This window comes from Culicoides brevitarsis, chromosome 1 (assembly GCF_036172545.1).
Source record: "Culicoides brevitarsis isolate CSIRO-B50_1 chromosome 1, AGI_CSIRO_Cbre_v1, whole genome shotgun sequence".
NCBI lineage: Eukaryota > Metazoa > Arthropoda > Insecta > Diptera > Ceratopogonidae > Culicoides > Culicoides brevitarsis.
The window spans coordinates 30,561,772-30,575,535 of record NC_087085.1 but is presented as its reverse complement, the minus strand read 5'-3'; the positions used below and the strand labels follow the sequence as shown (position 1 = coordinate 30,575,535).

Here is a 13,764-nt window from a genome sequence, read left to right as displayed (position 1 = left end):
CGTACCTTAACCGCTTTTAATTCCTTTCCATTCCTATATTGAGGTCGATTTCGGCAATATTCGAGGCGTTCGTGATGTTTCAACAGCTCAGAAGTACTTTCCATGCCAATTTTTTAACATTTTTCAATGATTTTTATTCATTTTTTGATGTTTTTAGTGAAATTTCGTCCAAATCCCGGCTTTTTATCGACTTTTGTTTACCAACAATCGTTTGACAGTTCACCTAATTTGACGGATTTACGTCAAAATTGCTGAAAAAAACAACTGCTCCCTTTTTCCTGATAAAAAAATCACCGAATTCGACTGAGTCAACATCTGAGGTCATCACAAAAGTCATGTTCAAGCACTAAAAAGCCCAAAAAAGCATATTTTAAGTCAAAATGAGTCACGAACCTCTTATCGAAGTGAAAAAACATGCCAAATATTTCCTGCGATTCCTGAATTTGCTGCCTCCAAGACTCGCTTCGAACGATTCCACGCGAGTTACGATCGCTTTTTTCGCCGTAAGTGGCTTGGACACGCTCAATCAGCTGGATTTGTTGTCGGAAACGGAGAAACAGAACATCATTGACTGGATTTATCATCTGCAATACGTTCCAGCGGCGGGTGGGAATTCACGAGCCGGCATTCAAGGGTCCTCGATATTAAATGCGAAGGACGTCGGGGACTGTTCCGGACTGGAAACTTACAAATTTGGGCATTTAGCGATGACTTACACGGGTTTAGCGGTCCTTTTGGCGCTCGGCGACGACCTGAGTCGCTTAAATCGAAAGGCGATCATCGAAGGAGTTGCTGCCGTTCAACAAAACGACGGAAGTTTCAGCCCGACGTTGATGGGGAACGAACATGATATGCGATTTGTGTATTGCGCCGCGTGCATTTGTTACATGCTCAACGATTGGAGTGGCGTGGATGTCGATAAAATGGTGAAATATATTCGGCGGAGCATCAGATACGACTTTGGCATCAGTCAACACGACGAAATGGAATCGCATGGCGGCACAACTTTTTGCGCGTTGGCAGCTCTCGAACTCAGTGGGAGACTTCATGAATTATCGGCGAAAGAAATTGAACGAATTAAGCGATGGCTCGTTTTTCGACAGGAAGAAGGTTTCAATGGACGGCCTAACAAACCCATCGACACTTGTTACAGTTTTTGGATTGCGGCGGCACTCAAAATTCTTAATGCCCTCGATTTGACGGATTTTAAGCTGAATCGTGGGTATTTGATGTCGTGCCAAAATACGACAGTCGGCGGGTTTTCCAAGTGGCCCGGAATTCAAACGGATCCCTTTCATTCCTACTTTGGGTTGTGCGGCTTGAGTTTTCTGAATGAGCCCGGACTGTTGCCGATTATGCCAGGACTTAACATATCAATGAGGTCGCACGAGAGACTCAAGAAGTTGCATGAAAAGTGGGCGCAGTGACTTCGGGCCGCCAAAAAACGCACTTTAGAGTAAGGAGAAATTTTGTTATTTTGCGAGAAAATTTACCAGTTTTTGAATTTTTACAAAAAAATCAAAAAAGTTGTTTAAAATATTTTAAAATTAAAAAATCGCTCAATTTGAGAAAATTAAAGAAAAAAAATTCTTCAAAAATACAAATTTAAAATTTTAAGATGGAAATTTGAATTTTTTATTATTAATTTTGATTTAATTAAATTATTTAATTGATTTAAAAAATTTAATTAAATTAATAAATTAATTAAATAAAATATTATTTAAATTAATTTTAAACAAGAATCCACAATGAAGAAATTTTTATGAAAATTTTGAAATGAAAAAAAAATTAATTTGACAAATAATTTTTATAAAAAATCAAAATATTGCTCAAAATCAATTTTCAAAAGTACTAAAATTCGACTTAAATTTTTTTTTAAATTATAGGAAGATAGATTTTTAATTTTTTTTCTAAATTTTTTTTATTTTGAAAATTTTGAAATAAAAAAAAATTAATTTGACAAACAACTTTTATAAAAAATCAAAATATTGCTCAAAATTTTTAATCAATATTTTTTTAAAAAAATTTGTTTTTTGAATAATTTTTACAAAAAAAAAAATTTTTAAGTAATAGTCAAAAAATTTTTAATTTTTTTTCAATCAAGATTATGTTTTTAATTTTTAATTTTTAAAAATTCTTAAATGAATATTCGAAATCGATTTATTTTTTTTAAATTTTTAAAATTGAAAAAAGACTAAAAATTGAAAAGCAAAAAATTCAATTTTTAAATTTTAATTTTTACATATTTTTAATTTTTCAAAAGAGGCAAAATTTCAATTTAAAAATTTTTTTTTTTTATTCAAAAAAATTATTTTAAAAATTTTCTCAAATTTTCTTGAGACAAAAGCACAAAATTACAGCTTTTGGATTTCTTTTTAAATTAAATTTAATTAAATTTCTTTTTAAGCAGTGAAAAAGAAATTATTTAAAAAAATTTTTTTAAATCGCCTTTTTTTACCCTTTCCGAAAAATTCAATTAAAATTAATCATTAAAAAACATGAAAATCAATTTAAATTAAAATTTTTATACAAAAAGTATTAAAAATTATTCAAATTATGGAAAATTTTTATTAAAATAATTCTTCAAAAAATTTAAAAATCAATTAAAATTGAAAAATTTATCCAAAAATAGTCAAAATGGTAAATTTTCTCGTAAAATGACACAAAAAGATAAATGTCGTATCCAGCTTTTATAGTCAAAATATTAAAAATGTTGTAATTTCTTTCTATTTTTTATATACACAAAACAATTTTTTGTTAATATTAATGAAATACTTTAATAGGGAGCATTAAAAGAAAAAATAATTGTACAAAACTCTGAATTTTAGACAATTTTTTTTTGTACATTTAGGTCACTTTATCACGTTTTCCTTCCATTTTTAAGGAAATTTCTTCAAAAAATCTACGAAAATTGAACGTTTATGTCTGAAATTGTCAAAAAATCTTAAAAATTGATCAATTTCAGGTACGAACGTTCATTTTAAATCCGTTCCTCGAAGTAATCAATCTCATCGTCGTCCTCTGAGGACATTTCTGTTTCGGTATCGACAAAAAATTCTTCATCTTTTTGGTCAAAAACTTCTGTTTCGGATTCTTCTTCGACCTCAATCACCTTTTGTTTTGTAATTCGAGCTCTTTTGGCACTTAAAGTAGCAGCAGGTTGAGAATTTTTCGATCCAACGGGTCTTCCGCGTCCTTTTTTCACCGGAATCGAAGGTTTTTCGTCACTTGTTTGCGTTTCCTGTTCAAATTTCGAGGCTTCCGGTTGTTCATCGAGATTCAAAAACTTTTGTTGGTCCTTGTGACTGATCGTTAAGTGTCTCTTTAGCATCTTTAGTGTTGCATATTCCTTCGAACAAGCATCCAGAGGACACGGAAAGTCCTTTTTCGGCTTCGGTTTGTGCGCTTTTTGCATATGAACTCTCAAATTTTCCTTCGTTTGAAACATTTTCTCGCATTTTAGGCAAGCAACGGTCTTCAAATCAGCATGTTGCCCGGAAAAGTGAAGCTTCCACTCGATTTTTGTGGCGAAAGCTTCGGTGCAGTGACGACAACGGAACGGATTTTTGGCGGTTTCGATCATTTTTTGGATTTGGCGTGCGTTGTAGCCAAGCGCTTCGGATAAATGTTCGAGAATTTCGGTCGATGGCGTTCCGTATTGGATGGGATTTCGACGACCAGCGGCAATTTCGTTCAAATGTTGGTAAATTAAGTGAATCAGTGACGGGCAATTATCGCAAAGTTGGTTCTGAATCGACTCCGGACGACTTGAAGCGAGTTCCTCGAGCTCTTTGATGGATTTCCGGCCTCTTTTCTTGACGACAGGAACTAATTCGATGACTTCGTCTTTGTTGTTATTGATACTCGGGACCGGCTTTGGTGTGTTATTGACTTCTTTCGCGCTCAAAAAGGACTCGTAGCTCGATTGGAAGACGGAACCCCTCTTCGATGGACCAAAATCCTGTTTTGGAATGGAAATCATCTCCGATTCTGACAAAAAATCCCGTTTTTCGAAAAATTTCTGGCAATTTTTTGTTTATTTTTCCTTTTTCGCACGATTGACAGCAAAAAATTCGCTTCCTTTGTTTGAATTTTAACGTTTTCTCATAAAATTTTCCGTTTTTTCTTAAATTTTCTTCAAATTTCTTCACAAAACTGCATGTGAACTTCGATTTCCCTCAATTTTTTTGCTATCTGATGAACCGATTCAAACGTCAACGCTTATCAGGTAAGTCAACGGGACCGTTAGTCAAACAAAAAAATCGCTTGTCATCAAGAGAAACATTGAAAATTGTTGATTTTAATTGAAATTCGTATCGATTATGATAATTCCCGACAATGTAAGTGCTTCAAAACGAAACTTTTGTGGTTTTTTAAGATTTTTAACGTGAAATTCCTTCGAAATAGATCAAGTGTGTGATTTGTTCTCGTATTTTCTGTTGTCCAAATTGTCGAAAATTGCACGAGGAGCGAGAACACGCGGTCGAGGACAAGGAAAACATCCACAAAAGTTGCTTCATTTGTCATGGGAAGCCGCATCCACTGAAGAAAGTCAATTCGGAGTTGCTGATGGAACAGTGAGTGTCAGTTTTTACGAGATACTTAAAGATTTTCTAACGTTTTTGGGATTTTTTAGCATTTTGGACGCCCATTTACCACTTCATTGCCGCAAATGTAACAAGGTAAGTTCAATTTTTTGTTGTACCTGGAAAATCATGAAATTTTTTTTTCTTGGAAGCTGGAAAAAAAGTTCAAAATTAAAATTAAAATTAAAATTTAAATTAAAATTAAAATTAAAATTGAAATTAAAATTAAAATTAAAATTAAAATTAAAATTAAAATTAAAATTAAAATTAAAATTAAAATTAAAATTAAAATTAAAATTAAAATTAAAATTAAAATTAAAATTAAAATTAAAATTAAAATTAAAATTAAAATTAAAATTAAAATTAAAATTAAAATTAAAATTAAAATTAAAATTAAAATTAAAATTAAAATTAAAATTAAAATTAAAATTAAAATTAAAATTAAAATTAAAATTAAAATTAAAATTAAAATTAAAATTAAAATTAAAATTAAAATTAAAATTAAAATTAAAATTAAAATTAAAATTAAAATTAAAATTAAAATTAAAATTAAAATTAAAATTAAAATTAAAATTAAAATTAAAATTAAAATTAAAATTAAAATTAAAATTAAAATTAAAATTAAAATTAAAATTAAAATTTAATTATTCAAATTCAAATTCAAATTCAAATTAAAAAAAAAATTAAAATTAAAATTAAAATTAAAATTAAAATTAAAATTAAAAATAAAATTAAAATTAAAATTAAAATTAAAATTAAAATTAAAATTAAAATTAAAATTAAAATTAAAATTAAAATTAAAATTAAAATTAAAATTAAAATTAAAATTAAAATTAAAATTAAAATTAAAATTAAAATTAAAATTAAAATTAAAATTAAAATTAAAATTAAAATTAAAATTAAAATTAAAATTAAAATTAAAATTAAAATTAAAATTAAAATTAAAATTAAAATTAAAATTAAAATTAAAATTAAAATTAAAATTAAAATTAAAATTAAAATTAAAATTAAAATTAAAATTAAAATTAAAATTAAAATTAAAATTAAAATTAAAATAATTTTTAAAATTTTTTTCTTGTAGATTTATAATTCCAAAGATGATTTCCACGAGATTGAAAAATGCGTTGGAGCCGGAAATATCCCCAAAACGCCCACAATTCCCGAAGACGAAGCGGAAGACGACAAAGAAAACGTTCAACCGACCAAAGACCAAACCTTGCCGACTCACAAAATCATCGTTGAAGAAGTTGACGAAGCACTTTTGACGCCTTTGACTAAAATTAACCTCAAATGGCGTCGCAAAAGTGCCGGATTTGCCAATACCACGAGTGATCACAGTGTCTCGGCTTCAGTTTCGGCGATCGCGCATCCCAATCAGTCCCAATTGAAAATTAATCCGGATTCGGGATCAAAACTCGTCCGTACTACATCGACGCCCATGAATCAAGTTTTTCTCACGAAGCCCGGCAGTTTGGATTCTTTGTGTGGATCGTCGTACCAGGCTTCGAGCATCGATCACACGAGCGGCATGGAAACGGATCAAAGTGCTTCGAATTCGTCGTGTTCCCCATCGCCTGCGGTTGTCATCAAACGTACTCAATTTCAGCTGCAACGCACAAAACAGCTACGAAATCGACTTCCGAAGGCTCAAACTCCGTTGCGACAAGTCATGTCAAAGTCCATTCAACGTGCCCTGATCGAGCAACGGGCGGAACGGACAAAACTCCTGCAAAAAGTCGGAATGCCACGCAAGATGATCTTCGATTCGATGAGTTCGAGTGACGGAAGTATCGATGAACCGGCGTTTTCATCCACAAAAAGTCCTGGGAACTCGGGAGTTTTGGACTTGAGAACGACTCCGGTGCTAAAACGCACGAACAGTGCCCCGCTGTCGCGCTCAAAACGCCAATCGATCGTCGTACGGAAGAAAGTTAGCGAGGAATCGTTGATGGTTGAAGCTCTCCTTGACGAAAATTACCTTCAATCGGATTTCCGGGCCAAAATTGAGGCCATCAGCGATAATGTCATCAACGAAACCAAGTACGAGGAAGGCATCGCACCCATCCCATTGACGCCCGACATCGATTCGACGCCTTTTAACAACAACAACAGCGACGAAATTTGCTTCAAGTCATGCATGGACGACAAAACTCCCGTCAAAAAATCCGCAATTGTCACGCCGATGCCACAAAATCTCCCCGTCGTCGACGATTCCTTTGCCAATGAAATTTTTTATAGTCCGAAAAACGTTTCGCGCAGCTTTAACACTCAATTTGCGGAGGTTTCGGAGTCCGAAAGTGGCGATGATGACGTTTTCACAGCAAATAAAGATGAAGAAATTGCCAAAGAACCTCCGAATCGTCTCTGGAAACTTTTTTCTTCGGTCATGCGAATGGCTACGGGATCTTTGAACGAAGAACCGAGACGTTCGCCGCCGAAGCAATCGATCGTGAAACGTTCCTTGAGCCATTTGGGACTCATCGCAAAACGTCCCATGGCATCTCCGAGACCACATTTGAAGCGCAAACGCAAAACTTCGTCCCAAACGTCGACAAATAGTGAACAAGGAGCTGTTATTCCGGAACTGAGAAGTCCATTGGCGAAAAAATATAAAAGTATTACGGGACGAAAGCCGATTTCACGCATGCAGAGCAAATAATTGAAGATTAATTTAAGATTTTTTTTGTTGATTTTTGAGCCCGAATTAATGGAGGCCAAACGATCTCTTGAATCAGAGTAGAATCTTGAACTTGTACTAAAACTTGAATAAAATTTTAATTATTTTTTTTATTTCAATGGAATGTTACCATAGAAGAGTTTATTTTATTTTTTTTTTGAATTGATTCAGAATAAAAAGATTAAAATTTTTTAAATTCGAAAAAGTTTGTGGAACGATTTTGACAGAAAATAAATTAATTGACAGATGTCAGAAATTTTTAATAAAATAAAAAAAAATCTTTGAGACTTTTCTTGTTAAAAATTTAAATTTTTAAAAAATATTAAATAAAAAAATTGGCGATTTTTTGAATTTTGTATGAATTTAAAAATTTTTTTTAGAAAATATTAGAATTTATTTTTTTCAATTTTTTTATATTAAAAAAGCTAATTTTGAGCCTAATTTTATAAAAAAAAATTGAAAAAAATTTCTAAGACTTTTTTTTTTGATAAATTTAATAATTAACAAGTGCCAAAAAAGAAAAATTTTTAAAAATAGTTTTGAAGTGTTTTTTTTAAATTTTTTTGAAATTAAATTCTAATTCTTGAATTTTTTTGTTCATTAAAAATGACAACTTAATATTTGACAGGTGTCAAAATTTTTATCAAACTTTAATTTTTTATATTATATTTTGGTCTAACTTTGCTGAAAACCTAATTTTCTATTTTTTTTATTTCTCTAAAATTTTACTTTTATTTATTATTTTAGAAAAATTAAGAAAATTAGAAAATCAATTTTTTGAAAAAAAAAAAATATTTAAAAAATCACTTAAAAAATATTAATATAAAAATAAAAACTGACATTTGTCAAAAAAAAAATAATAAATCAAAATCAAAATAAAAAAAAACGCTTGAAATTTTAATTTTTGTTATTAAATCTTCTTCTCTAGTTCTAGTTTCTATTTTTTCTTTTAAATAATTTCTTTAGGCCGCTCCAAATGAAAATCAAAAATAAAGTCCAAAAGTTTTGAAAATAAAATGGGGGGGGAGGCAAAATAAAAAAAAAAGTTTTGAAATACTATTTTAATACAAAATGACATAATTTTTAACTATTTTTGAGGGTTAATAATATTTTTGATGTTTTTTTTTACTTTTTACTTTGAGATTTTCTGATTTAAAATAGATTTCAGAATATTTCATATTAAAATTTAAAGAAAAAAATTTCATAAAAAAAACTGTCGAAAAATTTTGAAGTATAAATTCAGTAATTTATGAAAAATATTGGTACAGTAGAAAATTCAAGTTCAAATATGATTTTCATAACAAAAATTTGTAAAAATTAAAAAAATTTTTGAAAACTTCTTAAAAAATTACGAAAATAGACCGAAAAACGTAAATTTTTGATGAAATTTTTAATTTTTTTTTATTTTGCTCCATTGGATTTTCGACTTTTATGATGGGGCATCGGACTTTATTTTTGATTTTAATTTGGAGCGGCCTTAATAAAAAAAATAATCTATGAAGATTCTCAAAAATTCTCTTATGACAGCTGTCATATGTTCAAACTGTCAAAAAAAATTGTAAAATGTGAATAAAATTTTCACAAATTTTGATGAATTATTTTCGATCAAAATCATAAAACTTCAACTTGGCAATAAAAAATTTATAAAATTATCTTAAAACTTTAAATTTCTTAAAAAAAATTGACATCTGTCATTTTTTCAACTGTCAAAATAATTCCACGAACTTAAAATCTAAATGCTAATTCCTTAAATATCTAGAGTATTGTCATGATTCACGTTTTTTTACATCAAATTTTTCATGTAAAATTTTAAAATTGTAAATTTTAGGCGTTTTTTGTGTTTTTTTTCTGTCGTATACTTTTTTACAAATAAATTCTCCTCAAATCCGCAGGTCCCGTAATCGAATTACACTGCGGACACAACTTTTTCGAGCCGAGCGAGTTCAACCAGCATTCCTGGCAATAAACGTGCCAACAGCAAATCGACACGACCGGTAACTTGAAGTCATCCATGCAAATGAGGCATTTCGGCTTGTTCTGCACGTATCTCTCATATTCGCGAATTTTCGATTTTAGCGACTCGATTGTGTGATTTGTGTCGGAATTCGAGTCAAAATCGTCTTTTGGCAGCGGTTCGGGTGCTTCCATCGTGGATCGTGGTTCTGTTGGTGCCCGAGAGTGACTTCCTTCTTTGACAGCGTCATTTCGCAAGTTTGGCGGCTCATTTCCGATCACCAAGTCCCGCAAATAGGAATTGCATTCGTCTTTGCTGATGGGCACGATGACGTCACGTTCGGAGAATTGCGGCGGACCGTAAACGTTGTCGTCCCCGTCGACATTTAGCTCGTTTTCGTCATCGCTGGCGGGTGTGATTCGAGTTCCGATGCCGGCGGCGCTGTATCCGCCGGGTAAAAGACCCGCAGCGCGGATTCTCGTTTGTCCTGCCCACTCGTATTCTTCGTAGGATTCGCCGTCGACGTCGATTGTGCTTTCATCGTCGCTGGAAATGTGTCCGTTGTTGCTCGCGGAGTTGGGATCTGATTTTCGGAGACATTTTTCGACGTGAATGTTGATATCTTCCGTTGTTCGTTGATTGCAAACGGGGCAAGTTATTTCATCTTTTCGCTTTTTTGGCTTTATCTGAAATGAAAAATTAAATTTAAAAATTTTTTTTTTTGACAAAAAAAGTTTTAACAAAATAATTTAAAAAATTTTTTAGGCAAAAATTTAAAGAAAATTTATTTCTTCAATTTTTTTCAGACACAAAAAATTAAAGAAAATTTTTTTCAGGCAAAAATTAAAAAAAAAAAATAATTTTTTAAATTTTTTTCAGGCAAAAATATGAAGAAAAATTATTTTTTTAATTTTTTTCAGTCACAAAAATTCTTCTTCATATTTTTTCAGACAAAAATTTAAAAAAAATATTTTTTTTAATTTTTTAAAATTTTTTTTTTTAAGTCACAAAAAATCAAAGAAAAATTAACTTTTCAATTTTTTTCAAGCAAAAATTGAAAAAAATATATTTTTTTAATTTTTTTTCAGACACAAAAAATTTAAGAAAAATTACCTTTAACCGATTTTGTCGATTATTTTTGATTTTTTGATATGTTCCCCAAGAGTCCTCGACTTGATTTGTAGTTGTCGTTGCGGTACTCGAAGAAGAACTGCCCTCGCCATTGACATTCCGGAACGCACTTGACGACGACGTGCAACCGATGGAAGCAGCAGGTGGTGACTGACTCAAGCTCTTGCGACTTCGTCCCGTGCTCAATTTTTGTAATTTGTCCATTTCCATCAAGTAATGCTGGTTCATGTCTTGCGGTCGAAGAGTAATTCCGCACACCGGACACGTAAGCGGCTCGTTATTCGGCTTTGAACGCTTTCGAGGCGACACTATTTCGTGGTCCATCTTTTGTATGGCTTCGGGTTTGATTGTTTGACGCTTTTGGCTCACTTTTGGTTGGCGTGGAGGGGAATTTTCATTGCTTTTCGAAGAATTTTTGGGGATTTTGTGTTTTAAGTCGATTTTAAAAGAGATTCATGTCAAATTTTCACGAAAAAACAAGGAATAATTTTGGAATTCTTTTGTTGTTATTGTTTCAAGAGTGAGATGTGAGACGAATTAAAGTGATAAATTGTATTTGAGGACGGTACAATGTTCAAAAGTGTTTCAGGTTATAACTTTGATTTTTTTTGCAGGTCATTTTTTAATTTGTTTCAAACCTAAAATTGAATAAAAAGTTGTTCTGAAGATGATTTTTATTCATATTTTGTCAATTTTCGAACAAATAAAATTTATCTCGATTTCTCATCATGTTGCCTTAAAATCGAGTTTTTTGTACCAAGTCAATTTTTGACCAGTTTTAAGCCTAAAATTGAATAAAAAGTCGTTTTGAAGATGATTTTTATTCATATTTTGTCAATTTTCGAACAAATAAAATTTAGCTCGATTTCTCATCATGTCGCCTTAAAATCGAGTTTTTTGTACCAAGTCAATTTTTGACCAGTTTTAAGCCTAAAATTGAATAAAAAGTCGTTTTGAAGATGATTTTTATTCATATTTTGTCAATTTTCGAACAAATAAAATTTAGCTCGATTTCTCATCATGTCGCCTTAAAATCGAGTTTTTTGTACCAAGTCAATTTTTGACCAGTTTTAAGCCTGAAATTGAATAAAAAGTCGTTTTGAAGATGATTTTTATTCATATTTTGTCAATTTTCGAACAAATAAAATTTAGCTCGATTTCTCATCATGTCGCCTTAAAATCGAGTTTTTTGTACCAAGTCAATTTTTGACCAGTTTTAAGCCTGAAATTGAATAAAAAGTCGTTTTGAAGATGATTTTTATTCATATTTTGTCAATTTTCGAACAAATAAAATTTAGCTCGATTTCTCATCATGTTGCCTTAAAATCGAGTTTTTTGTACCAAGTCAATTTTTGACCAGTTTTAAGCCTGAAATTGAATAAAAAGTCATTCTGAAGATGATTTCCATTCATATTTTGTCAATTTTCGAACAAATAAAATTTAGCTCGATTTCTCATCATGTTGCCTTAAAATCGAGTTTTTTGTACCAAGTCAATTTTTGACCAGTTTTAAGCCTAAAATTGAATAAAAAGTCATTCTGAAGATGATTTCCATTCATATTTTGTCAATTTTCGAACAAATAAAATTTATCTCGATTTCTCATCATGTTGCCTTAAAATCGAGTTTTTTGTACCAAGTCAATTTTTGACCAGTTTTAAGCCTGAAATTGAATAAAAAGTCATTCTGAAGATGATTTCCATTCATATTTTGTCAATTTTCGAACAAATAAAATTTAGCTCGATTTCTCATCATGTTGCCTTAAAATCGAGTTTTTTGTACCAAGTCAATTTTTGACCAGTTTTAAGCCTAAAATTGAATAAAAAGTCGTTTTGAAGATGATTTTTATTCATATTTTGTCAATTTTTGAATTTTTGACCAATTTTAAGTTCATATTTTGTCAATTTTAAAATAAAATTTAGCTCGATTTCTCATCATGTTGCCTTAAAATCGAGTTTTTTGTACCAAGTCAATTTTTGACCAGTTTTAAGCCTAAAATTGAATAAAAAGTCGTTTTGAAGATGATTTTTATTCATATTTTGTCAATTTTCGAACAAATAAAATTTAGCTCGATTTCTCATCATGTCGCCTTAAAATCGAGTTTTTTGTACCAAGTCAATTTTTGACCAGTTTTAAGCCTAAAATTGAATAAAAAGTCGTTTTGAAGATGATTTTTATTCATATTTTGTCAATTTTCGAACAAATAAAATTTAGCTCGATTTCTCATCATGTTGCCTTAAAATCGAGTTTTTTGTACCAAGTCAATTTTTGACCAGTTTTAAGCCTAAAATTGATCATGTTGCCTTATCGAAAAGTCAATTTTTGACCAGTTTTAAGCCTAAAATTGAATGTCATTCTTGATTTTTATTCATATTTTGTCAATTTTCGAACAAATAAAATTTAGCTCGATTTCTCATCATGTCGCCTTACAGGTTCAAAATCGAGTTTTTTGTACCAAGTCAATTTTTGACCAGTTTTAAGCCTAAAATTGAATAAAAAGTCATTTGAAGATGATTTTTATTCAAATTTAGCTCGATTTCTCATCATGTTGCCTTAAAATCGAGTTTTTTGTACCAAGTCAATTTTTGACCAGTTTTAAGCCTAAAATTGAATAAAAAGTGATTCTGAAGATGATTTCCATTCATATTTTCTCAATTTTCGAACAAATAAAATTTATCTCGATTTTTCATCATGTTGCCTTAAAATCGAGTTTTTTGAGTCAATTTTTTTTTAAGCCTAAAAGTAAAAAGTCGTTTTGAAGATGATTTTTATTCATATTTTGTCAATTTTCGAACAAATAAAATTTATCTCGATTTCTCATCATGTTGCCTTAAAATCGAGTTTTTTGTACCAAGTCAATTTTTGACCAATTTTAAGCCTGAAATTGAATAAAAAGTCGTTTTGATTTCTATTTTGTCAAATCGATTTCTCATCATTTTTGACCAGTTTTAAGCCTAAAATTTTCATTCTAAAGTTGATTTCTGTTCATATTGGGTCATATTTTCAAAAAAAAAAATCAGTTTTAAGATTTGATCATGTTGCCTGATTTTTTTTGCAAGTCATTTTTTGACCAGTTAAAAAAAAAGTTTTAAGCCTAAAATTGAATAAAAAGATTTCGTTCATTTTGATAGATGATTTTTATTCAGAGTCGATTTTCATCATGTTGCCTTAAAATCGAGTTTTTTTTAACAAGTCAATTTTTGACCAGTTTTAAGCCTAAAATTGAATAAAATAAAAAGATGTCGTTCATTTTGAAGAAACAAAAAAATGATTCATTTTTTCAGTTTTAAGCCTAAAAAATTTTGCTAAGTCAATAAATTTAGCTCGATTTTTTGACTTAAAATCGAGTTTTTTTAATTTTTGACCAGTTTTAAGCCTAAAATTGAATAAATAGTCATTTAAAGATGATTTCTGTTCAT

The 13,764-nt window shown here is 30.1% G+C and overlaps 5 protein-coding genes across 8 annotated transcripts in view; 2 read left to right on the top strand and 3 right to left on the bottom strand.

Annotated features, from left to right (window-relative positions):
- The window catches only part of LOC134837158 (RNA-binding protein 48), a 69,966-nt gene extending 69,776 nt beyond the window's left edge, over positions 1–190 (bottom strand). The window contains exon 1 of the mRNA XM_063852502.1: positions 6–190. Coding sequence (XP_063708572.1) covers positions 6–104 — 99 coding nt within the window. The 5' untranslated portion in view covers positions 105–190. The remainder of the gene's footprint in view (positions 1–5) is intronic.
- A 33-nt stretch (positions 191–223) lies between these two features.
- Positions 224–2,820, top strand: LOC134836692 (geranylgeranyl transferase type-1 subunit beta). Of its 4 annotated transcripts, none has more exons than XM_063851875.1 (2): positions 224–1,456; positions 2,784–2,820. In XM_063851875.1, exon 1 carries the CDS (start codon positions 381–383, stop codon positions 1,425–1,427), a length of 1,047 nt encoding a protein of 348 aa, XP_063707945.1. In that variant the 5' UTR covers positions 224–380; the 3' UTR covers positions 1,428–1,456; positions 2,784–2,820. The 4 variants fall into 4 exon arrangements, with proteins under 4 accessions (XP_063707945.1, XP_063707944.1, XP_063707942.1 ...); XM_063851874.1 differs by having other exon boundaries at positions 2,697–2,818; XM_063851872.1 differs by having other exon boundaries at positions 2,688–2,811.
- LOC134836693 (zinc finger protein 541-like) lies at positions 2,715–4,182 on the bottom strand. Its single transcript, XM_063851876.1, has 2 exons — positions 3,113–4,182; positions 2,715–2,902 (listed from the first exon to the last, which is right to left on the bottom strand). Exons 1-2 carry the CDS (start codon positions 3,980–3,982, stop codon positions 2,894–2,896), a joined length of 879 nt encoding a protein of 292 aa, XP_063707946.1. The 5' UTR covers positions 3,983–4,182; the 3' UTR covers positions 2,715–2,893.
- Positions 4,183–4,254: 72 nt separating this feature from the next.
- LOC134827214 (mitosis initiation protein fs(1)Ya) lies at positions 4,255–7,382 on the top strand. The gene is made up of 4 exons (XM_063839793.1): positions 4,255–4,340; positions 4,408–4,577; positions 4,637–4,682; positions 5,668–7,382. The coding sequence occupies exons 1-4, from the start codon at positions 4,323–4,325 to the stop codon at positions 7,243–7,245; spliced, it is 1,812 nt and encodes a 603-aa protein (XP_063695863.1). The 5' UTR covers positions 4,255–4,322; the 3' UTR covers positions 7,246–7,382.
- Positions 7,383–8,848: 1,466 nt separating this feature from the next.
- LOC134836691 (E3 ubiquitin-protein ligase Rnf220) lies at positions 8,849–10,840 on the bottom strand. Its single transcript, XM_063851871.1, has 2 exons — positions 10,331–10,840; positions 8,849–9,903 (listed from the first exon to the last, which is right to left on the bottom strand). Exons 1-2 carry the CDS (start codon positions 10,670–10,672, stop codon positions 9,127–9,129), a joined length of 1,119 nt encoding a protein of 372 aa, XP_063707941.1. The 5' UTR covers positions 10,673–10,840; the 3' UTR covers positions 8,849–9,126.
- Positions 10,841–13,764: the final 2,924 nt, after the last annotated feature.

Excerpts from the sequence above, each read along its gene's own strand:
- LOC134836692 (XM_063851875.1), top strand. The coding sequence starts at position 381 with ATGAGTCACGAACCTCTTATCGAAGTGAAAAAACATGCCAAATATTTC.
- LOC134836693 (XM_063851876.1), bottom strand. The coding sequence starts at position 3,982 with ATGATTTCCATTCCAAAACAGGATTTTGGTCCATCGAAGAGGGGTTCC.
- LOC134827214 (XM_063839793.1), top strand. Across the intron at positions 4,578-4,636 it reads TCGGAGTTGCTGATGGAACA|CATTTTGGACGCCCATTTAC; the intron begins GTGAGTGTCAGT and ends GGGATTTTTTAG. Across the intron at positions 4,683-5,667 it reads ATTGCCGCAAATGTAACAAG|ATTTATAATTCCAAAGATGA; the intron begins GTAAGTTCAATT and ends TTTTTCTTGTAG.
- LOC134836691 (XM_063851871.1), bottom strand. The coding sequence starts at position 10,672 with ATGGACCACGAAATAGTGTCGCCTCGAAAGCGTTCAAAGCCGAATAAC. Across the intron at positions 9,904-10,330 it reads ATCGACAAAATCGGTTAAAG|ATAAAGCCAAAAAAGCGAAA; the intron begins GTAATTTTTCTT and ends TTTTCATTTCAG.